Here is a 23990-nt window from a genome sequence, read left to right as displayed (position 1 = left end):
CCCCCCCCCCCTACTCTTTTAAACCAGCCTTCACTACAAGAAGAACGGTCAAACTTCTTTACTTTTCCGATTTTGTTTCCTTGTAAAACTATATAGGACTAAATTTTACTTGGGTAATCGGTATCTACAATCTATAATTCACAATTATATTTTTTAATATCAGTATCTCGATATTTTTGTTTGGTGATAATTCTGGGTAGATATAGGAATTACAATGAGTTTGTTGTCTATTATTAGGCACTTTACCGACAAAAATCGAATTTATATTCATGAGCTTTGATTATACAGGGTGAATCATTTAACAATGTCCTGTAAGCATACATTTATCACCTTTTCTTTACTTATTTTTTCTCCACCCTGTATCAAATATTTTCATATACAGGGAGTTAACGACTGCTGGAAGAGATAAAAGTTAGTAATTGATTTTTTTAAATTCAGGTTTTTTACAGAATTGGATATTTTCAGAAAAATGTCGATTCTTCTTCCAGATCAAATATATCAACAGGAAGATAATGATTTCATTCAATCAATTAATCCTGAAATGGTTTTAGTTATAAAGATTTTAGAGGTTCAAAGGGACAGGAAGCGTAGCTACAAGCAACGCTTCAAAAATTGCAATGCCTGATTCACAACGGTACCCTTGAAACAGCTTTATCTAATCAATAATGGGGACAGATATTTTTAGTGATTATTTCTGATAACTCCTTTCTGTTTCCTGCAGTAGAAATTGAAATTCGCAAACCACTTTTGTATAGAAACCAAAATTGAAAATAATCAGTTTACAAAATTATAAACATTGATGTCTAATTTACACTTAAGTAATCAAATCTTTTAAGGGTACCGTTGTGAATCAGTCCCAAGAGGCATTACCGGTGCTGTCGAATTTTTGCAAACACTGCCATTAAGTTATTTCTTTTATAAATGTAGATACTTTGCTTTTCGGTCTGTCTGCTTGTCTGTCCTTTTGTAATTTGTATCCAATAAACGTCTAAACGGCTGAACCGATCGGGGGCTAAATGTTGTGTGTCACCTCGAATGACCACAGGGAAGGTTTATTAAACATCAAAAACTGAAGAAAAAAAACCTGTAAAATAAAATTTTTTTTGAAAATGCGCCAATTCAAAAAGAAAAATCCGCCAAAATTTGAAAATGATTTAAAATGACCGACTTTCACAGCAACAGTTAAAAGTTAAAATTATTTGCATGAAAGTGAGCGCAAAGCACCCTAAAAGCCTAGTTTCTTAAATATCTCTTGGACCGGGGATATTCCGTATCAATCCTTCGAATCAAAAGTTTATCGAGTTGAGTCTAGCTATGTCTATGTCTATGTTTTGTGTCTGTTCAATTGTTTTTTGTTATTTCAAATCCAGATTAAAATGAAAAACTGTCTAATCGATGACTATTTGTATTTAATGGCCACAGTCAAATACTATCTGAATTTGTCTAATTAAAAAGATTTATTACATCCTTTGTTTTTAAATCAATTACATTACAGAATTTAGTTTGTCAAACAGATATAATCAGAACTTTAATAAATGTTTAAAGAGAGACTAAATATTTATTTTAAAAGTATAAAATCTAAAAAGAAATTTATTTCTTTCAAAGAGCCGAATAGTTCAAAGTTAAACATTTTTTGTCTAAAATTCCATGTCCGACTTTTATTGATATATCTAATCAATGATTGGATTTAATAGATCTTTATTTTTTTATTATTACTTTTTAAACTTTAAAAAATCGGTTATAAAAGAGAAAGTACGTTTTCGATGAAGTTTTTGTTTTTAAAATTTCTATCATCNCCCCCCCCGGCCCCGTCTCTTCTAATTATGCACCTTAAAAACGTCATACCTAATTAGATGTTTTATAATGATCCTTTTCCACGTTCATATCATTTTATAGCCATGAATAATTGGAAGCAAAGATAAAAAACATGAATAAAAACTGAATGAAGAATTTTAAATAATTAAAATTGAAACCAAGACAAGGGTAAAAAAGAATTTTAAAATTTAGATTTTATCTTTTTCTGTTTTATGAATGATACAATCTTATTCAGGAGTATAAAGTAGAAGTACAGAAAGACGAGAAAAGAAATATTACAAAAAATAAACAAATCATTTTTAATCAACAAACAAAAAATAAAATACTTCAAGTGAAGAAGACGACTTACCTGGAAATCCAGATTTTGAGCGGGAAATTCAAATACTTTTCAGGTTTGGAGAATTTCTATTTTGATCTAATGTATTATAAAAACCACCTGTTCTACTTTAAACCATAAACAGAGCGGATAAAATATTACAGAGTTTATCGTTAGTCGTGATTATTTTATTAATTTTTTTAATGTTTAATAAGATAAGGAAAGAGTGGGCCACCGGATTCAAATTTGGTTACATTTTCTGTCAAGTATTTTACCTTTTAATCAATAAATAAAAAACAACATAAAAAAAAGATTGATTGTCAAAAAAATTGAAAAAAACGGATGAAACGTTTTTTGACAATTAATAGTTCATTTAATATTTCATTGCAGTATCTCGTGTATAATTTATATGTAAAAAAGGAAAACTTTGTGAATTTTGTATTTTGTAATTGTTTATACTCTGTGTACAGACATATTCAAAATAAATGGAGATGGAATATTTTAACTTATTTAATTGGATATTCATTTTTAGTTTTCATGAGATAAATAATCATCGCCCAAAAAATATTTTATTTAAAAAAACAAAAAGAAATGTAAATTGTTCACATAAGGTCAATATGTCTGCAGTTTCTATTTTCTAACCGGAAATCAGTAAAACAATAAAACTTGGATTTCAATTACAATTACAATAAGGAATTTTAAACAAGTTTAGTATTTTTTTCTTTAACAATATTTGTGATCAGTCAGTCGTTTCACCCTTTTCAGCTTTTATAAACATTATGGAAGTATCTGGCGTTGCCTGTGCTATTTCAAAAATTGTCTAATAATGGTTATCTAATGGATAATTCTTCTTGCCTATTTTAGCCATTGGGGAAAATGTTTTTTTTTTAAATTTTCGTTGCATTTAGCTCAGGCTCTAAGCTTTTCTGTTACACACGTATAAAATACAAGGTGTCCCAAGAAGGGTGATCAGGATTTTCAGAAAAATTAGGTCGACTTTAAAGGGAGTGTTTGCGAAAAATGAAAGCGGGTATAGGTTTACGGCAAAAAAAAAACAAGAATAATTGCTTTCAAAGGTAATTATCAGATCATACAAAATAAAAAAATATTATGAAATATCAACTATGTACGAATATGTCGAAAAATTATCGATGATTAATGTTGCAACATTCTAATTTTGTATGGACGCTAAGTTCTTCAGTATAAGTCGTTTTACACAATTTTCTCCTTATAGACACAACAGATAGAAGTAAGATTAGTAGTGATCAAAAGCGTTCATTTTTTGCCGTACGCCTATACCCCCTTCCTTTTTTTCGCGAACACTCTCTTTAAAGCTAATTAAGGATTAGCAGTGTTTGCTCCGTTAACACAAAGTTCTATTTAGGAATATTCGCCGTCAAAGTAAACGAATGCAACGAGTAAAGAAACCAATGTCTCTGAGTAAAGGTAAGAAATATGATAAAAATCCATGTCACATAATTATGGTGAGTAATTAGTCAGAAATAAGTTTAACGCAGTTAAGGTAGGAAATCAGGAAATCAATGAAATCTTTGCCTTCTTTNACCCCACCACATCAACTAATGAATCAAACATAATTATAACTGATAGTTATCCCACAATTAAATCCAACCAACCCAACATCTGATATGCCCGATATGTAACCGTTAATGACTCTCGCCTTAACAATATAATTAGTCGGTTTGAGTATTGCAAACTTCTGCCGCTAGATGTAGTAGTTTCTGCAATTTAACTGAAAGGAGGGACATCTATTAAAATATTTGGCATTTTTCACTTTGCAATATGAAGTTAGTTTAGTAAAAAAGGTTTTTAGGTATTTAGATATGTGGCTTGTAGACAGGTAGTAGGTAGATTGTATAGGAAGGTGTAAAGTAGGAAGGCTGATAAATGAAGATGTTTATTATTAGCTAGCTTAAGTATGCGAGGAAACATGAAGGTATAGGTAGGTAGGAAGGTAGGTAGGAAGGTAGGTAAGTAGGAGGTAGGTAGNGGTAGGTAAGGACTGTAGGTAAGTAGGAGGTAGGTAGGTAGGTAGGTAGGTAGGTAGGTAGATAGGTAGGTAGGCAGGTTGGTTGGTTGTTATGTAGGTAGGTTGTTAGCTAGTTAGGTAGGTAGGTAGGCAGGTTATAGGCATGTAGGTAGGTAGGTAGGTAGGTAAGTAGGTAGGTAGGTAGGTAGGTAGGTAGGTATGTAGGTAGGTAGGTAGGTATGTAGGTAGATAGATATGTAGGATGTAGGTAGGTATGTAGGTATGTAGGTAGGTATGTAGGTAGGTAAGTAGGTAAGTAAGTAAGTAAGTAGGTAGGTAGGTAGGGAAGGAGGTATGTAGGTAGTTAGGTAGGTAGGTAGGTATGGAGGTATGTAGTTTGGTAGGTAGACAGGTATGCAGTTAGGTAGCTAGGTAGGCAGCTAGGTAGGTAGGGAGGTATGTAGGTAGGTAGGTATGAGATATGAGTATTATGATAATAGGTTTGACCCTATCATATACCCGCCTAATCCATAATATTCTTAATGAATGTAACCAAGTTTATAGCGCACGCTAGAGTACTTGTATACATATATACAGGCTGTATGTCCGTACAATGTATGTTTGCTTGAATATCTTCGTTAAACAGATAACTCTTATTTCTCCACTGAAAAGAGGAAATTACAAAACATACATGCGTGCATACTTGCAGGGCCAACAGGTGGAAGGGACGTTACGTGGAATCTTAAAGGGAGTGCTCGCGAAAAATAAACGTTTTTGATCGCTACTAATCTTACTTCTATCTGTTGCGTCTTTGTAAGAAGAAAATTGTTAAAAGCGGCTCATGCTGAAGAACGTAGCGTCCTTACAACATTCGGAAAGTTACAACATTCAACTGGGATCGTAAAATAATCAATGCAATTCCAGACAATACTGATTTTTATATTCTTTTCTTAATATTTTTGACCAAAACTTCAAAAAGCCCAACTTAACTTGAGAAAATGAGAACTTAACAATTTCCACATTCCAGAACCTGTCCTATTCGGAAATGATTTTACAAGATTTGCCTATTCAAGAAATAATATTTTATTCTAGAAAAAATTACATTATTTTCTACAAATAATGTTTATCAAGATTTTGGAAAAATGAATTTTATAATTTCTCAATCTATGTTTGTATATGAGTAACGCAAAACTAAAATAAATTGCGCGTTCACAAAATGGTTCCCTGTAATGTTGCAAAAATGTATTCTTCTTGTGCTGTCTATAAGAATGCAAGTTGAAACAATGAACAATTATCTATAATTGTTTATAGATTATATAATTATTAGGGTTCAAAACATGGACGCTAGTAAAATTGCGAGTGTGTTTATATTTAAGGGTTAATGTGTTTGTGTTTGTCCGTGAGTATGTTTGTGTGTTTGTTTGCCGGTATTCACGTGAATTCTTGATGCACGCAACCTTAGTACTCAGTCGTATATAAACCTTTAGTACTCAAACACGAGTCAAGTTGTCTATAAACAGAAACCATAGATTTATCATCTAAACCATGGAATTTATCATCTAAACAATGAAGTTTATCATCCAATACACCATGGAGTTTATCATCTTAACCATAGAGTTTATTATCTAAACCATAGAGTTTATCATATAAACCCACGGAGTTTATCATCTAAACAATGGAGTTTATCATCCAATCCATCTAAAGCATGGATTTTATCATATATTTTATAAACCATGGAGTTTATTATCTAAACCATGGGGTTTACCATCTAAACAAGTTTATCATCTAAACCATGAAGTTTATCATCTAATCCATCTAAAGCATGGAGTTTATCATATAAACCACGGAGTTTATCATCTAAACCATGGAGTTTATCATCTAAACCATGGAGTTTATCATCTAAACCATGGAGTTTATCATCTAAACCATGAAGTTTATCATCTAAACCATGGAGTTTATCATCTAGACCATGGAGTTTATCATCTAAACCATAGAATTTATCATCTAAACCATAGAGTTTATCATTTAAACCATAGAATTTATCATCTAAACCATGGAGTTTATCATCTAAACCATGGAGTTTATCATNGTATCTACCTATCTAGTATCTACCTATCTAGTATCTACCTATCTAGTATCTACCTATCTAGTATCTACCTATCTAGTATCTACCTATCTAGTATCTACCTATCTAGTATCTACCTATCTAGTATCTACCTATCTAGTATCTACCTATCTAGTATCTACCTATCTAGTATCTACCTATCTAGTATCTACCTATCTAGTATCTACCTATCTAGTATCTACCTATCTAGTATCTACCTATCTAGTATCTACCTATCTAGTATCTACCTATCTAGTATCTACCTATCTAGTATCTACCTATCTAGTATCTACCTATCTAGTATCTACCTATCTAGTATCTACCTATCTAGTATCTACCTATCTAGTATCTACCTATCTAGTATCTACCTATCTAGTATCTACCTATCTAGTATCTACCTATCTAGTATCTACCTATCTAGTATCTACCTATCTAGTATCTACCTATCTAGTATCTACCTATCTAGTATTTACCTATCTAGTATCTACCTATCTCTGTATGAGTGTGAGTACCGAGTAGATATCCATGCATAATTGGTCCAATCTTAGTTTTTACTCTAGACCCCAAACCCTAGATTTCCTAGAAACTAGAAACCAGTGTCTAAGCCTGCACGAAATATTAACTGAAAATTTAAGAAAAATGTCACTTTGTCTGCGAAGCTCTAAACACGGACTCAGAGGAAGAACACGATTAAAAACCGATGACAGACCTTTTTCTAAATTCGATGGTATTTGTCAAATTTTCTTAATTAATAGTTGAATATATTATATATATGTATACAGTGAAAATTGGAAAAAAAATATTTCTGCCTTTGTTTGTCCTTTTACTTTAGACATGTCTCTAAGGGTTTTGTAATTTTCATCACTAAAAGAAAAAGATTGACGACGTTTTTTTACCATTTTTTTTGGTCCCACTGTACAAGAACCTAATCTTAATAAGACAATTATTTTGTTTTATTGTGAAGGAAAATAATAGGTTTAACAACAATATTATAAATATTTATCAAAAGTATTTAAAAAAACATTTTTTTATTTTCTATTCCTGATTCACCAGCCTGTAATCCCGTATCTCATCAGTAATGTGTGAGCTAAAGTTAGATTTTTATCTTAAAAAGTGTTTTATTATGAAGGTTTCTTCCATTGTCTCTTGCAAGCAAAAATACCCAAGTAATTTTAATAAAGAAACCAATTTTGTAGATTATTTAACTTTTATTTTGTTTTTATATTTCAGAAGGAGAAGGGGGATATTCGTTTGAGAATATTTACGATAGGGCTCTACTACCGTTAAACTCTCCTCCTTGTCATCCTTTTAAATATGGTAAATATATTTTCATATTTGTCTTTATTTCACACAGAGGGTAAAATAAGATATCTATAATAAAAAAGTTTAGGGAGTGGCATTGCCCCTTGCACCCCCAACAACTTCTTTAAGCTCAGCCCCGATTAAACAAACTATGCAAAAGTAAGTTTCCTTCGCAAGGTCTCCATGTGGGTTTTAAATTGAATAAAAGTTCTATTTAATAAAGAATAATTTAGGTGTTTTGAAAATCCGAAAAAACTTCGAAAATATTTATTGATTAGTTCAAAAATGTACGAGTATATGGAAAAACATATTATTTTTCGTCTTTTTTGCCAGATATAAATTTGCTGAATGCGGACAGTTCATACGTTTTTTCTTCCAGTAGAACGCATGTCACTTCAGTAAAGAACCCACAGTTGAAAAAAAATCTATTAAAAATTGATATGTAATTAATACTTCTCCAGACAAACGCGTTTAAGAGTACCGTTGTGAATCGGGAATTGCCATCTTTGAATGGAGGATCACTTAAAATATTACAATCCCTTACAGACCTATATACATATATATATATATATATGTAGTAAATGCCATTCTTTTAAAACTTCGTCCAGAACTGTATCAGTCCAGGTACAACCTGTCCGCTATAAAAGTCAAACAGGACACGTGATCCACATGACTACACTCCTGTGAAATATCAACTCCACTACCATTGGGCGCGATCTCATTAGCTATTGCTCTCAATACGTACACTAGCAATTAATTGATCAATGCCTCAAACTGGATACAATCAACTCGGCTACAATCCTATCAACGCCACAACCACTGGGTAGGGCTGGGCACTTTCCAACTTTTTCTAGCTGTTTCGTTAACAGTTAGTTCAACCAATAAAAAATAAAAATTTCAGTTAGCCATTGATTGTATAGGTAAGAATGGAACGCTTGTTCCGTTAACGGCATCTTCCGTTTTTATTTTAATTGTCGTTATTTAACTAGCCCTTAATGGTAAAGTTATTACAAATTAACGGCATTAACGGCGCAAAACACAAACAAAATTTTGGTAACAGTTAAAAAATTGTTAACGGCACAGCCATTAACGGTATATTAAAGTATTAACGGCGAAAAATTTTTGTTAATGGTTTATAAACACAGAAGACGACATTTAAAACATCAAAACACGTAAAATTTTTATATTTTTTTTTTATTTCATGCAATTTTAAAAAGAAAATATCAAAATTTACTGCTTTTAGTTTTTAGCTAACGTTTTTAACCGTTAATTTTTTTTCAAAAATGGTTAATTTTGCTAACGATTTAAAAATTACCGGTTTTTGCCGTTTGTTAACAAACTCTTCCGTTAATTTTCGAAAACCTCTGTTTTGTTGACGGAACATTGCTCAGCCCTACCAATGGGCGTGATCTTGTTAGCTTAAAATGCCACATAGGGACACAAGCATGGCTATCAAACACGCTATTACACGGCTACAATTCCGTAAACTATCAACGCCACTACCAATGGGCGCGATCTCTTTAGCTCTAAATGTCACACAGGGACCCAAGCATAGCTATCAAACAAGCTCTTACTCGATCTTTACCAAATACCAAGGTACAATCTCAGCCCATATGTTTTAACAAGTATGCGATTACTCTACACCATAATCAAAGCAGAGTTTCTATATTAACTAATGTATTTGAGGTTTATATCTTACAAGGTAAAGCTAATAGAGGTAATTACAATTCCTACGTTGTTATCTAAATCATATGATTAAGGCAATCACGTTACGTATTACAGAGCAGTTAGAATAGTTGCAATTTAAGATATACGTCATTATATACATCACATGATTAAGCTAATCATGCTGCGTATTCATTTGAAACACAGTTAAAATGAATAATGGTTTTCTTACGTAGAAGTTTACAAACATAGATATTCAATGATGTACAACGTACTGCAGGTTTACTGAATATGGTGTTACCCGATATTTATTACATATATATACATAAAATTGATTTATTAATTAAACAAAACAGAAAAATACATAGATAGTATACATAATATGTTTTTGTACAGTTTCGTGCCTGAATCTACAAATACATTCAACCAATATAGGTCTCAAGGTCATAAAGCTCTCTAATTTCTAATCTAAAATATATTTTTAATCCTAACTGTTTGGTTAATTAAGGGTCTGGGTGGGTCTAGGGTATGCGGAGTCTTTATGGGTTGTTATTAAACTAAATGATTTACCATGCTTCATATATATGTAGGTAGAGCACGCTTATCAGTAATAAAACATCACATTTTTCTGTTTATAAGCTTGATTTTAAAGATATCCTAAAAATCAAAAAAGTGTTCTATTAGTTTTTATTTAATTTCGACCAGTCTCAACCTTTCCTGGAGTGTATGTATTTTAGGCCCTGATCGGTTTCGTACTTTTGACGTTTATTCAACACCAACAGACAGACAAACTAACAGAAGCCAAAAATTCTTACACTGTAAGCCAGATTTTAATCATAAATCTTTATGAGTTCTTCAGAAGAGCAAAAAGTTTTCAATTTCTACTTTGCAGGAAAGTAGATTTAATTTTCACATAAATCAAATCTAGAGGCGTGCGAGGTTACAAAGTTGTACCTTTCACTATTCTACAGTTTAACCCAAAGCTTTGGAGATATCGAAAGAATTTATAAAATTTTGTCTTGGCAATTTTTAAATGTTTTTTTTCTATCATACCTGAATCTCAATAAGTTTTAAATAATAGCCATAAAACATGCGACAACAGTTTTAAAGAGCTCCATATCATTATTTAATTACACAAATTCTGCATCATTCCATTATCAGTAGGTTAAAAAACGATATTTTATAAATTCTTTATAAATAACCTGAGATATCTGGATTCTGGAACGTTCTTTATATAATGAACTTAATGAACAATGACAATTTGGTACAAGGCCTGTATAACAGGGAACTACGGAAATTTGGGACACTCTGTATACCAGGGGACTACGGAAATCTTGGACACCCTGTATACCAGGGGACTCATAGAAATGAATAAGTTTTACATAACTCACAGATAGACATATGTTCGTAGGGTTAGAAATTAAAATACACCTAACTTGGCATTAGAAAGTATCTTATTTGGGTTTTAATTTGTTCTTTTCTGAATAAAGAGGTCTTAAAATATTGTTTGTGTCTACATTTTCTTAAAATATTGTTTGTGTCTACATTTTTCTTAAAACATTGTTTGTGTCTACATTTTTCTTAAAATATTGTTTTTGTCTACATTTTTCTTAAAATATTGTTTGTGTCTACATGTTTCTTAAAATACTGTTTGTGTCTACATTTTTCTTAGAATATTGTTTGTGTCAACATTTTTCTTAAAATATTGTTTGTGTCTACATTTTTCTTAGAATAATGTTTGTGTCTACATTTTTCTTAAAATATTGTTTGTGACTACATTTTTCTTAAAATATTGTTTGTGTCTACATTTTTCTTAAAATATTGTTTGTGTCTACATTTTTCTTAGAATAATGTTTGTGTCTACATTTTTCATAAAATATTGTTTGTGACTACATTTTTCTTAAAATATTGTTTTTGTCTACATTTTTCTTAAAATATTGTTTGTGTTTACATTTTTTTTAAATATTGTTTGTGTCTACATTTTTCTTAGAATATTGTTTGTATCTACATTTTTCTTAGAATATTGTTTGTGTCTACATTTTTCTTAAAATATTGTTTGTGTCTACATTTTTTTAAAAATATTGTTTGTGTTTACATTTTTTTTAAATATTGTTTGTGTCTACATTTTCTTAGAATAATGTTTTTGTCTACATTTTTCTTAAAATATTGTTTGTGTCTACATTTTTCTTAGAATATTGTTTTTGTCTACATTTTTCTAAATTGATACATTCCAACATTCCAAGGAAGATACACCAGATCCAGAAATTAAAGAGAGTTATAATCGTTGAACGAAACTCCCAAGTTTTTTTGGGCCCTATGCAATATTACATATGCATTAATTATAGTTTAAGAAATCAGAAACAAAAAGAGAATGTAAAGAAACCACATGAAATAATATTTCTCTACACAAATATTGGTATTTACAAAACTGCCTGACCCTATTCATAAAAATCGGGTTTTAGATACTGGGTTTCATTACGATACTCTGTCTTAAGTTAATATTTGCACTTCTTTTACTTATAGGATCATAGTTTGGTAGATTATTTGGAAATAACGAAAATTCCTCAAGAAATATTTTCAAATAAGTGCTGGTAGGATAAGTTGATTGATTGATTATTTGGTTGTTTGATTGATTGATTGATTGATTGATTATAAAATTCAGATTCTCGACATTCAAAACATATTTATGCAAATTAGAAACAGAGGGTTTGTTGAAAAGTTTAGGGTCTAGACTATGTCGTTTCCGAGAAAAAAAAACCTGGAGTCTCCAATGGAAGTCTCTCATTTGATTGTAGAGGGGGACTCCGATAGAACTACAGGGTTATCTCACGAAACATGACAGTTTCTGAATAGTTTAGAATGTTTTCATCCATAATTTATTAAGTGCTTTGATACCAAAGACAATAACAAAAATATTATTTGGGAGTCATGTTATAGTAAAATTGATTTCAAAGTAAAATGTATTTAAAAAAAGATTTTTCTAACACAATAAACTACAAATAGCCTTTAATATCTTATACAATATAGAGAAGACGACATTCACAACTATTTGTCAACTGTCATGTTTCGTGGGACACGCTGTACTATGATGTGTTTTCCCAGATAAAAAACTCGAGGTCTCCAATGGGAGTCTTCGATTTTATTGTAGAGGGGGTCTCCGATAGAACTTCACGTCAAACTTAAGTAAACTGGACGAAAGATTAAAATCATAAATGTTTTTTATTATAACTCCTATTATTGAAGAACTACAATGTTTTGAATTGCTAATATGTATCCGAATAAATATGTATCTCTCTTATTTGTACGTAAAGTTAGAACCAGTGGAGCAACAAAGGCACAAGGTTGTACCAGTAATGTCTATTGAGTTTGACCTTCTCCTCCTGGTCAGTTTACAATTACTATGATGATTTTCCCCAGACTTATTCAAATTGAAAACTCTTTTACATTTTATGTCGTCGTTCTTTAATAATTAAGAAAAAACTAATTCTGAAAACGTATCCACCCCCCAAGTAGGAGTTTTGAACGTCGAATTTGCGCTCAAACTCAGGATTTACAGATCTTTAAAAAGTTTAATTAGTCTCAAATGAATCCGAAAGAAGTTTGCCACAACACTGCATACTCAGTTCAACTACCTTACATAGCCGGTCACTCCCTTTAANTACTCTTCAAGTTCCACTTCCTTCCTCGCTCTCAGGATATGATAAAGATGCAACATTCAACTCGGATCGTAAACAAATCAATCTAATTCCAAACAAATTATTCAGATATTACAAACAGTAGTCATCGATTAATTTTCGACGCATTTGTATATAGTTAATATTTCATAATATTTTTGATTTTGTTATTTTTAAATAATTTTCGCTTGCGCTGGATTTTCGAACATTCCTGGAAAATATGAAAATGTCGTCTTTTTATGAAAAATCCTCGAAACAGGAATAATGTTTTCAAAAGTAACTCAGATCATGAAAAATACAAAATATTATGAAATATCAACTATTTACGAATGCGTCGAAAAATAATCGATGGCTATTGCTTTTAATATCTGAATGATTTGTTTGGAATTAAATTTATTTGTTTTCGATCCGAGTTGAATGTTGCATCTTTCTGAATTTGTATGGACACTACCTACGTTCTTTGGTATTTGCCGTTTTTAACAATTTTCTCCTTATAGACGCAACAGATAGAATTAATATTAGTATTAATCAAAATATTAATATTAATATTAATCAAAATCGCTTTTTATCGCATTAAGCCTATACCCCCTTTTATTTTTCGCGAATACTCCCTTTATATAACAAAGAAAAAAATCGTAATTTTGTAATCTTCAAACATTTTGAATTCTGACACTGTCCTTCAGTATCTCCTAATTTAGCGTTTAAGGTTGGCAAAAAATAATTTGCAGTGTAATTATTCTTGAATTTCTGCCAATATGTTTAAAATTATGCTTGTCATGGGGACTACGGAGCCAATACAACGAAGGGGGGAAGGCACACTGCACTCGCTTTTCTTCCGCACCGCAAATGACGTCACACACTCATCTTTAAAACAGTGGGCTCTCAATCTTCGTGATGTCGGAGACCCCTGATACGTCAAACTATGCATTCTGTAGATAAAATCAAATAGTATAAAATATAACGGTTTACACCATTGGGTTGCACAGATATAGGGATTAGAAAATTAGAGTTTGATGAAAGTAAACAACTTATGGTGTAAACTTTTTAGATTTCAAACTTAGACACTTTGATCGAACAGAATTCTTAGTTTAAAATATCTAAGGTCTACGACATTGGGTTGTGTAGATATAGGGATTAGAAAATTAGAGTTTGATGCAAGTAAACAGTTTCTTTGTTAATTTGTCGAAGTGGTGATTTTTCATGACCCCCCCCCCCCACGCTCTAGTATATACCACCGCAATGGATGGTCTGTGCTACCGTGGTTTTGTGAATCTTAAATCAGTTGTGTTTCAGCCTTCAAACTGTATACATATAGACTAGACGCTCTACACAATATATTGGACATCACATTCTAACCAAAACATATTAGACACTAGATATTAGACACCAGATACTTACAGTGAGAACCAGAAAATAGTGGAATCTTCTTCGTGTTCTTTTTATTTGAAATCTCGCAAAGGATTCATGAATTTGCAAATTGCAACTAAAGTTTTTTTAAGAAGCAAACTGCCCAATTCTATAGATCAATCCGTTGCAGATTGCAAATTAAAAATCCATTGCGACATTTATTAAAAAATGAAAAAGCAAAGTCGTTCATTCCACAATTATCTGGTTCTCACTGTATCAATATTTCTGAGACACTAAACATTGAACAGCAAAGTACATCTTTCGCACAGAACACAAATTATCAACAAATTAAATGTATTAAAAAATTTCAGTGAAAAATGCGAAAATTTCGATCTGTAAAAGATGATCGGCCTTTCAGGAATAGATTTGAACAAATATGCATTAAACATCAATTTAATTTTTTTTTTAACTGAACTGCTTGGAAATTACCATTTCTCTTCCCCTCCAATATTCCAGTTTTTGCATGGATTAAGGAGTTCGATATTCATGCGCAGCGCTGCGCATATATTTATGCATACATTTGTTTACAAACAAAACATTGCATAAATTGCTGTCATAAATTCAGTTGTCAGGACCAGATCTATCAGGGGGGTTCCATCCATGGGCTTCCATATATTTCCATCCATTGGTTTCCATAGTTTTTCATCCAAAAATGTTCAAAGGATTCCATCCATAAGTTTCCAAAGGTTTTCATAGATTTCTATTGGTTTCCATTTAGGTTTCCTTACGTATCCATAGTTTGCCTTTTGTTTCCATAGGTTTACATCTGCCAGTTTCCAAGAAATTCCTTGGATTTCCTTAGGTTTCCATAAGTTTTCCCTAGTTTTCCCTCGTTTTCCTTAGGTTTCCCTAGGTTTCCCTAGGTTTCCCTAGGTTTCCCTAGGTTTACCGAGGTTTTCCTTGGTTTCCCTAGGTTTCCCTAGGTTTCCTTTGGTTTCCCTAGGTTTCCCTAGGTTTCCCTAGGTTTCCCTAGGTTTCCCTAGGTTTCGCTAGGTTTCTCTAGGTTTCCCTAGGTTTACATAGGTTTTCCTAGGTTTCGTTTCTCTAGGTTTCCCTAGGTTTAGTTTTCCTAGGTTTACATAGGTTTCCCTAGGTTTACATTGGTTTCCAAAGGTTTCCTTAGGTTTTCTAAGGTTTCTAATTCCATAAGATACTAATAGGATTCTTTAGATTTCCATGAGATTCCATCTATGGTTTTCATCTATAGGACTCAATTCATGGTTTCCATAATAGGAATTTATATGTTTCCATAGGTTTCTGTAGGGTTTTTTAGGTTTCCAGCTACAATATATACATGTATATATTGCAAAATATCTGTATATCTAATCTACTGAATCTTTAGGTCAATTTGCACTATTATTGGTTTTAAGCCAAAAATTTGCAATATATATATATATTGGATCCGCCCTTTCTTAAACAAGAAGGAAGTTAGATGGGTGCATACATTCATTCATTCATCCTTCCTTACTTAAATGCATTTGTAAATTTGTAAATCATTTCACGAATTTAAATAAAAATGAAAAGCGGAATTGAGAATTGGAAAAATTCAAAACCTACACTTTATAGTCATTCTTTAAAACTGTTATTTATCTATTAGTAGCAATTGCAGAACTCGCGTTATCTATCGCCTTCCTTTCGAAGAGACTTATTTCACCAAACCAAATAATCCCGAATCATCCAATGAGAAAATCACGCGGTGGAATGCAACCAATAAAAATCCTCCAAAATGTCCAAAAACCAATCAGAATTCAATTCAGCTAACAAGGACCAATCAGAAGCTTAATAAACATTATCTAAAGAATCCAATTCAAACCAATAGCAAACCAAATACACATGTACACAGTGGTATAGAAGAGAGCAGACCTGGCTCTACAGATAGTGGAATAGGTTCCTCAGTGTATTGTGACATCAAAATATCAAGAAGTGAATATCCTAAAGGCCGAAATCCTCCAAATAGCAATAAAATCAGGTCATGCCAAAAATGGAGTTATGATGGTCATAACAGGCCAGTGGAAGCAGAAGTTGGGACCATTGAGGCAAGTTCACTAAAATCTCCTGAGAATGAAGAAAGGTCCCAGGATATAAATTTCTGGTCCCCCAACCCTAATATCCCAGAAGAGATTGATGAGTTTATATCCAAATGTCTGAGATCAAACATCAGGAAAATATCAATCTCGTGTCATGTAATTCAAAACAGAACACAAATTTGAAAACATTGTAAACTGTTCAAAAATAAATACGGAACAAAATCTTAACACATTTACATTCACACGATCATAGTTATATTTATTTTCATTAACATTAACTTGTACCATCAACATCAACACCAACATCAACATCAACATCAACATCAACATCAACATTAAAATCAACATCAACATCAACATCAACATCAACATCAACATCAGCATGAGTACTAACGTTACCATGATCATTTGTATAAACAATAACATCAAAATCAGCATAATCATCAACATGATCAAAATCATCATCAACATCAATATGATCATATGTATATTGTATATACATGAATATTAAAATCAGCATTATTATCTACATTGTCATATGTATATACATCAACATCAACATTATCATCAACTCTAACATTAACACTAACATGAACATAAACATGAACATGAACAGGAACATGAAAACAAAAATAAAATAGAATAAAACAGGAAAATAAACAGGAATATATAAACTTGAATGAGATTGTAAAGTGTCTCCGGAAGATGTGGAACAAGTATGAAAATGGAGAATGAAAATTTTTCAACTGTTGGTACGGATTTGTTTTCAAATTTTTTAGGAGGAGGTGGGAGGGCTCCTGATGTGTAAATAATGATAGGCTGTGTTCTTAATGTTTATGGGTTCATCGCTAGTTTGTTAAACAGACAGAAACATTTATAGATAGATAGATAGATAGATGAAAGATAATAGATAGATGGATGATAGATAAATGGTATTTGGGAGGATTTGCCAGATCTCAAAATTACCACTAGAATATCCGCCTAGCTTCCCCCTCTACCCATAATCTTCAATTAATTCGGTTTCCAAAAATTTTACATTTTTTAACGTACATCCTCCCCCCACTCAGCACTCCGAAGTCACCCAAACAATCCAATAACAACCGAATTTCAGTGTTTTTTGCTGTCTTGTTGCATTTTTATCTTTTTCACTTTAGCAATAGATGTTAGGTACTTTCCTAAAGGCATTTTCCAAAGTGAGACTTCCAATATCTGTTAAAGCCGCAATGCTCGGCCCTCCTTTTATGTTCTAGTCGCAGAGCTCGTCCCCCTAAACCATCGGCCTCTATTGCAGCCTACGGCGCCGCATAAGGCCTAACTCAACCTTTGGGAAGTTGCCACTTGGGTAATTGCACATTTGGGAAGTTGCCATTTGGGATATAGTCACTTGGGAGGTCGCCCTTTGGAAAATGTTTTTGTGAAAATATCTAAAATCGATTACAATTTGGCATGACGCCATTTTACTTTTATACTGTTTATGTATGGATATGCGTATTTAAAATTCAAAAAGACAACTCACTCCGTAAGTTTAAAAATTGTTGAATTATAGACCAAAACACGCGCTTTTGAATCAAAACACATCTCTGTCTGGTTGGTCCAGGGGGGGGAGGAAATTGTTCTTTGTTGAAAACTAAGATGAAATAACCTGACCTTGATATTTCTAACCTCACATTGATTTCAACCTCAAAACCTCAAAATAAATATTATAAGCTGTTTATACAAACATTTTTGGTAACTTTCAATCTTATTTGAAACATATTTACATAAATCTAACTTTTTACAATGTTGTCTTAATCAGGCAGCTTGTACAAACCTTTGGAAGTTTAAGAACTTAAAGTTCTTCTTAATATTTTTTTTCGTGCCTTTTTCTATGGTAACACTCAAAAGATGAGACTTTAATGACTACCTAAAACTCATTAAAATATGAAAATCTGCAGATTGAAATTGATGATCCTCCCTCCTCGAAATGGTGTTAGGTACTTTCCAAAAAGCATTTTCCCAGGTGACAATTTCCCAAGTGGCGAACTTCCAAAATATGCAATTTCCCAACATCCCAAAGGATAGGTTAGGCCCTCGGAGGCGCTGCGGGCTGCAATGGGGGCCGAGCGCTACGGCTAGGATAGGCTAGGGGGCCGAGTGCCGCAGATAGGATTGACTTGGGAAGTTGTCGCTTTTGGGAAATTGCACATTTAGGAAGTTGCCACTTGGGAAAAATCCTTTGGGAAAGTACCTCACATCTGATTGTTAAAAAAGACTGAACAATTTTCCTACAGTCGTACCTGAAGTCTCGTATTCTGTGGGTAACCCTGTATATCATACTTTGGGTTTCCCTTCGCTGAAACTATGTTAACTTGATTAATTGATGATTTACTTGATCTCTTGTAAGGGGTTAACACACTTCACATTTAGAATTCAAATTTTAAAGATAATACCATTTTTCTACGGAATTGTGGACAAAAACATTTAAAAATATGTATTTTGTGAAGAATTATAATCTTTGGTTACAAAGGTTTTATTTTAATTCTTCCGGTGATACTTCAGTTATACTTAGATACTCTTAGTGTAGGTGTATATTGTATATATCTTGTAGACCTTGTCGAAATCACTGACAAAAAAAGCTATTTGAATCTGAAAGAAATTGAGTCTTTGCAACAGACTCAAAAGTTCTAATCTCTGTATCTTTGCAACCTTATGGTGTAAACTTTTTAGATTTCAAACTTAGACACTTTGATCGAACAGAATTCTTAGTTTAAAATATCTAAGGTCTACGACATTGGGTTGTGAAGATATAGGGATTAGAAAATCAGAGTTTGTGGCAAATACTCAATTCCTTTAATGTTTTTTAATGGATAAATGCAAAAATGACCTTTTCAATAATTTGTTTTATATTTAGATCCTTTTGATAAAAATCGAGAAAGAAAACATGAGAAAACAGAAAACCAAAATAGAGCATCTGAAAAAAGGTATTTTCTACCTCTTCATTAACCTTATCTGGTTGGGTTATTTTCATCTAATATAGAAGGGGAGGGGGGGATGAATCCACTATTGATATTGTCCCTGGAGTTGAGAAAGGGGAAGGATTACACATTTTTGACCCCGAATTATCAACAACAAAAAAACTTGAATCATTTTCCGTTTACATTGTCATTTACTCTAGTCTATCATCTACTAAAAAAAAAAACAGAAAACTGTAAAAAATTTGTTATATAATGTTCTCCATTATAAGCTTGAAAAGGTAAAGAAGTTGTTTTAGTGCAAGTCGCTATTACATATTACGTTATGTAGAGGAACAACATTGGGGGGGAATACACCTCCCCCTCCAATTGGGTAAAAAGCATGAATAATTGTTAACATAAATATTTTCAGTATATCCAATGGCACAATAAGGCAGCAAGTCAAACCTTTAATCGTGCCTTCTACAACCAAATCAATTCTAATGAATCAAATTCAAAATCAATCGATTGATCATGAAAATAATCAAGCGATATTTCACGAAAATATAATTTCTCTCATACAGGAAAAGACTACAAAAAAATTATAAAATATATAAATTATTCATATTACCATTGTTTTTTTTACTCCTTCCTCCACTTATAACATCCCGCCACCCTCAGTAAATTACATCCCTACTCCCTCCGTAAATAACATCCCGCCACCCTCGGATCAGATTGAAGAAGCTCCACCTCCCGCCCTACCAGAGAGAAAACCAGCTCCAGGTCCTGTTTTAAACACAGGACGGAAACAAGCGGAGAAGTTTCGAGTAAAAACTCCGTTTCATGAGGTTGGATTGAATCAAGGACTGGTACAGGATACCATGGATAACGAGAAAGGATGGAGAGAAAGTGAAAACAGACAAAACGGGCTGATAAATAAAAGGAATGAGATAAATAGTCGAAAGAATACAAGAATGTTGGATGAAAGAAAGATGAAGAACGGGATGGATAAGATGAAGAACGGGGAGGAGATGAAGGATGATTTGATGGAAATCTTGGGGCCTTATACTGAAGCTGCAGTTCTAAACCTTCTCAGCTCTAGACTTCAGAACAATACATTTCAGGTTAAAGAGTAGAGAGTAGAGAGTAGAGAGTAGAGAGTAGAGTGTAGAGAGTAGAGAGTAGAGAGTAGAGAGCAGAGAGCAGAGAGCAAAGAGTAGAGAGTAGAGAGTAGAGAGTAGAGAGTAGAGAGTAGAGAGTAGAGAGTAGAGTGTAGAGAGTTGAGAGTATAGAGTAGAGAGTAGAGTGTAGAGAGTAGAGAGTAGAGAGCAGAGAGCAGAGAGCAGAGAGCAAAGAGTAGAGAGTAGAGAGTAGAGAGTAGAGAACAAAGAGCAAAGAGTAGAGAGTAGAGAATAGAGAGTAGAGAGCAGAGAGCAGAGAGCAAAGAGTAGATAACTAAAAGTAGAGATCAATAATTAAATTTTGTTTTACTAAGACGTTTCTTGGTCCCAACCTGGTATCTCTCTGCCCAGCAACTAGTTTGGGACACCCTGCTGAAAGTTTGTCTGGATATTCAAGTCACCCTGTATCCCGAAAATACCCCGGATCTAGACTGTATCCGTCCCAACCCAGCTCAGACGTTCTTCAATCCTTTGTCAAAAATGTTTTACGGTAATGTTAGTTAATACATTTTAAATCTACGATCTAATGATTTTTTGAGAGTATCAACTGTTAAAATAAAAAAGGCATACCTATTAAAGGCTAGTAAAAACCGTTATTCTTTTTTCAAAGAATCATGATCAATCATTTTACACGCAATTCATGGTTTCCTAAAATGTTTAATACTCATAATTCATTTCCGATTTACGAATTAAAGTTATCTTCCACAAAATGAATTATTACATTTTTCTTTTGAATCAAATTAGAATTTCCTAATTACCATCAGAGATATATTAGTTGTATGCTTTACAATTTAAAAACCTTGGATAACAAGACGAACACGTGCAATCGTTTGAAAATTAAAAGAATTTTTAAATTTTATTTCTAATTTTTAAAATTTTTTTCTAAAAACATGAAATTTAATGTAATATATGTGGTTTATTCGAATTCTGATCTCATAAAGGGATAAAGGAGAAAGGAGGGGGAGGAGGGGTTAGGGGATGGGAGGAAGGAGGAAGGGAATAGTGAAGGGATAAAAGGCAAAAATGTTAAATGCCCTAATTTTAAAGAGTGCAACATACTGTAGGTAATATATATTGTTTAACCACAAGTATAAACCAAACTTGACTAGTTTTTAAACCACATCGTTCACAGGCAGTTTACTAAACAGATCAAGAAGAAGGTTTAAGAGGGAAGTAGATGGTTTACTTGCTCGGGGGGGATAGAAGGTTTAGAAGGGATAAAAAAAACATACAAAATAAAGTGCTTAAGGAGAAAATATTTGAAAACCTCCAAAAATAGAGGTTGTGGGAATATTTCCTTTCAATTAATAAAAATATAAAGAATAGAAATAAAAGGAAAAGGAATGGAAAGGAAATGAAATGGAAAGTTACGTATTTATTGTTTACATTATATTTAATATAAACTAGTGGTGGATTGTTAGTGTTTTTCGATAATGAACTAACAACTTTAGAAATAAAAATGATAGATTTATTTGTAATTTTAAAAAAAATAAAATATATTTTATTGGTTGTGAAAATATATAGGTTTTACGCAAAACGGATATTTTTAAGCATCTTTTTAATTCGCACCAATTTTTGACATTTTTTATGTTTGATTTTGTTTGAAGTTAGCATTGGAAATGTTGAACTGAATTCTAAACGAGAGTAAAAAAGGAGTTATAAAGCAATTTCATGGTGCATGTCAAAGCTTAGAAGTTTTAAATTTTTTCATAGCATAAAGTGAAAAAGTTAATTGCCTTTAAAGTAGTCATTAAAGTTCAATTTAGTATCCAACCATATTCACAAGAATCTAACTGTATCTGTTTCATTAATAAAATATCGGTACAGAAATATTGTATTATGGTCTGAAATCGATTGGATATTTTGGAAAATGTGAGATAGGAAGAGGATGGAATTGTGAAAGGGATGGGAACTAACTGTGTGGCATATTGATAAACATGCTCAAATGGTAATGGGTACCATTGAACAAATAGACAATTAATCTTTTGTTTGGAAAGAAATCAGAAGATAAAGAGAAAAAAGTACATAATATCTCCAGTTTACATGTATACGTGCAAAAAGGGGCAATGTAAATGGTAGTAGATTTTTGGAAGATTAATTGTATCTATTATTGGTTAATCCGTGGTTAAAAGTGATTAGTTGTGTTTAGTATATATTCCATCTGTTTCCTATATATTTATATATACATATATATATATATATATATATTTATATTCATAATATCATGCTGAGAGGTTTGGCAAATGTTTGAAATATTCTTCATTTAAATATTTAATCTTGTAAATTCTAAATCTTCTCATTAGGGTTTCCAATTTTTTACGGATTAACTTGCTTCTGTAACCTCGGAACCTTTCCTGAAGCTATTAAAACTCTCGGAACTTTTCCTGAAGCTATTAAGAACCTCGGAACTTTTCCTGAAGCTATTAAGAACCAAATTCATCTTGCTATTGCAATCTATTCTAATGTATCTAGGCTCGGAACCTTTCTTCAAGCTATTAAGAATGCACAACTATTAAAAGCTATTAAAAGCTATTAAAAACTTCAGGGTGTTGACTTCTTTAACAATTAACGAATAATTCTACTCTATGAAAACTACAAGAGGTAGTTGTGACCTGCTCAACAAAAAGTATTCGAATTGATTTTTCCCGATCAATTCCATAAAGAGTGATCGACATGCACAAACTTGTTTTTAGAACATCACACCTGGTTGTAGGGTGTAGATGTAATCTCATTTGAGCTAAAAAGTTTTCATCAATAAGGTTGCAGACAGTTTAGAATTTACTACAGCTTCAAGAAATTGGTCCGGAACCAAATTGTTCCGGAAACATTGGAAACCCTGCTTCTCATTTCTTTATCTTAAAGCGACTCTAAACGTAATTTTTCTAACTAAAAAGTGTTTTATTCCGATAATTCCTACATTGTTCTTCTTCAGTAGAAGTACAAGTCATTCTTGTAAAGAAACCAAAATTGAAAATAATCAGTTTTAAAAATTGTAAACCTGGATATCTCATTCATACCTTGAGCACACAACGCCTTTCAGGGTACTGTTGTCAATCAGACATGCCATTCTACAAGAACCGTATTTGAAATTGACCAATGAAAACGGAAAATCCGCAAATTTCTATTATTATTGCAAATGTGGGAAAGGCAAGGCAAGGCAACAAAAATAAAAAAATAACATTATTCCCGAACCTAAATATATTGTATAATTTATATTATATTTTTTTGCATGTTTCTTATGTTTCTTTGTAAACATTTATCGATCTCTTATTGTAAATGAGATTGTTACATAATAAGTCCCAATTTAAAAAAAAAATATCAAGAATTTGGAATTTTTTGTGTTACAATCGCATCAATTCAAACAAAGCATCAAGTTTTTAATAATCTAGAGATGAGAGAAAGAGACAGGTTTCTCAGAGTATCATAATCTCCGGAGAATCTGGCTCCGGCAAATCTGTCCTCGCCCATTCAATTCTTAATGAACTGTTCAGGTTACTCAAAAATTTTTAATGTTTAGGTATAAACATCCACTATACAGAGTCACCCACAAAGGATGAGAATTTAATGACAACAGGATTTTTT

General features: G+C 32.3%; 1 protein-coding gene across 1 annotated transcript; it reads left to right on the top strand.

Annotated features, from left to right (window-relative positions):
• Nucleotides 1–2147: 2147 nt before the first annotated feature.
• On the top strand, nucleotides 2148–23976 carry LOC111704331 (uncharacterized; the record flags this gene model as incomplete). The annotated part of the gene is given in 5 exon segments (XM_023476556.1): nucleotides 2148–2207; nucleotides 3516–3577; nucleotides 7453–7539; nucleotides 19188–19257; nucleotides 23798–23976. Coding segments are annotated over 5 exon segments (400 nt in total), but the record flags the coding sequence as incomplete, so codon positions are not given.
• Between the last annotated feature and the right edge of the window lie 14 nt (nucleotides 23977–23990).

The sequence above is a fragment of the Eurytemora carolleeae genome, unplaced genomic scaffold (genome assembly GCF_000591075.1).
Source record: "Eurytemora carolleeae unplaced genomic scaffold, Eaff_2.0 scaffold480, whole genome shotgun sequence".
NCBI classification, from domain to species: Eukaryota; Metazoa; Arthropoda; class Copepoda; order Calanoida; family Temoridae; genus Eurytemora; species Eurytemora carolleeae.
Note: the sequence above shows the minus strand (reverse complement) of the source record. Positions and strands in the feature narration are given on the sequence as shown.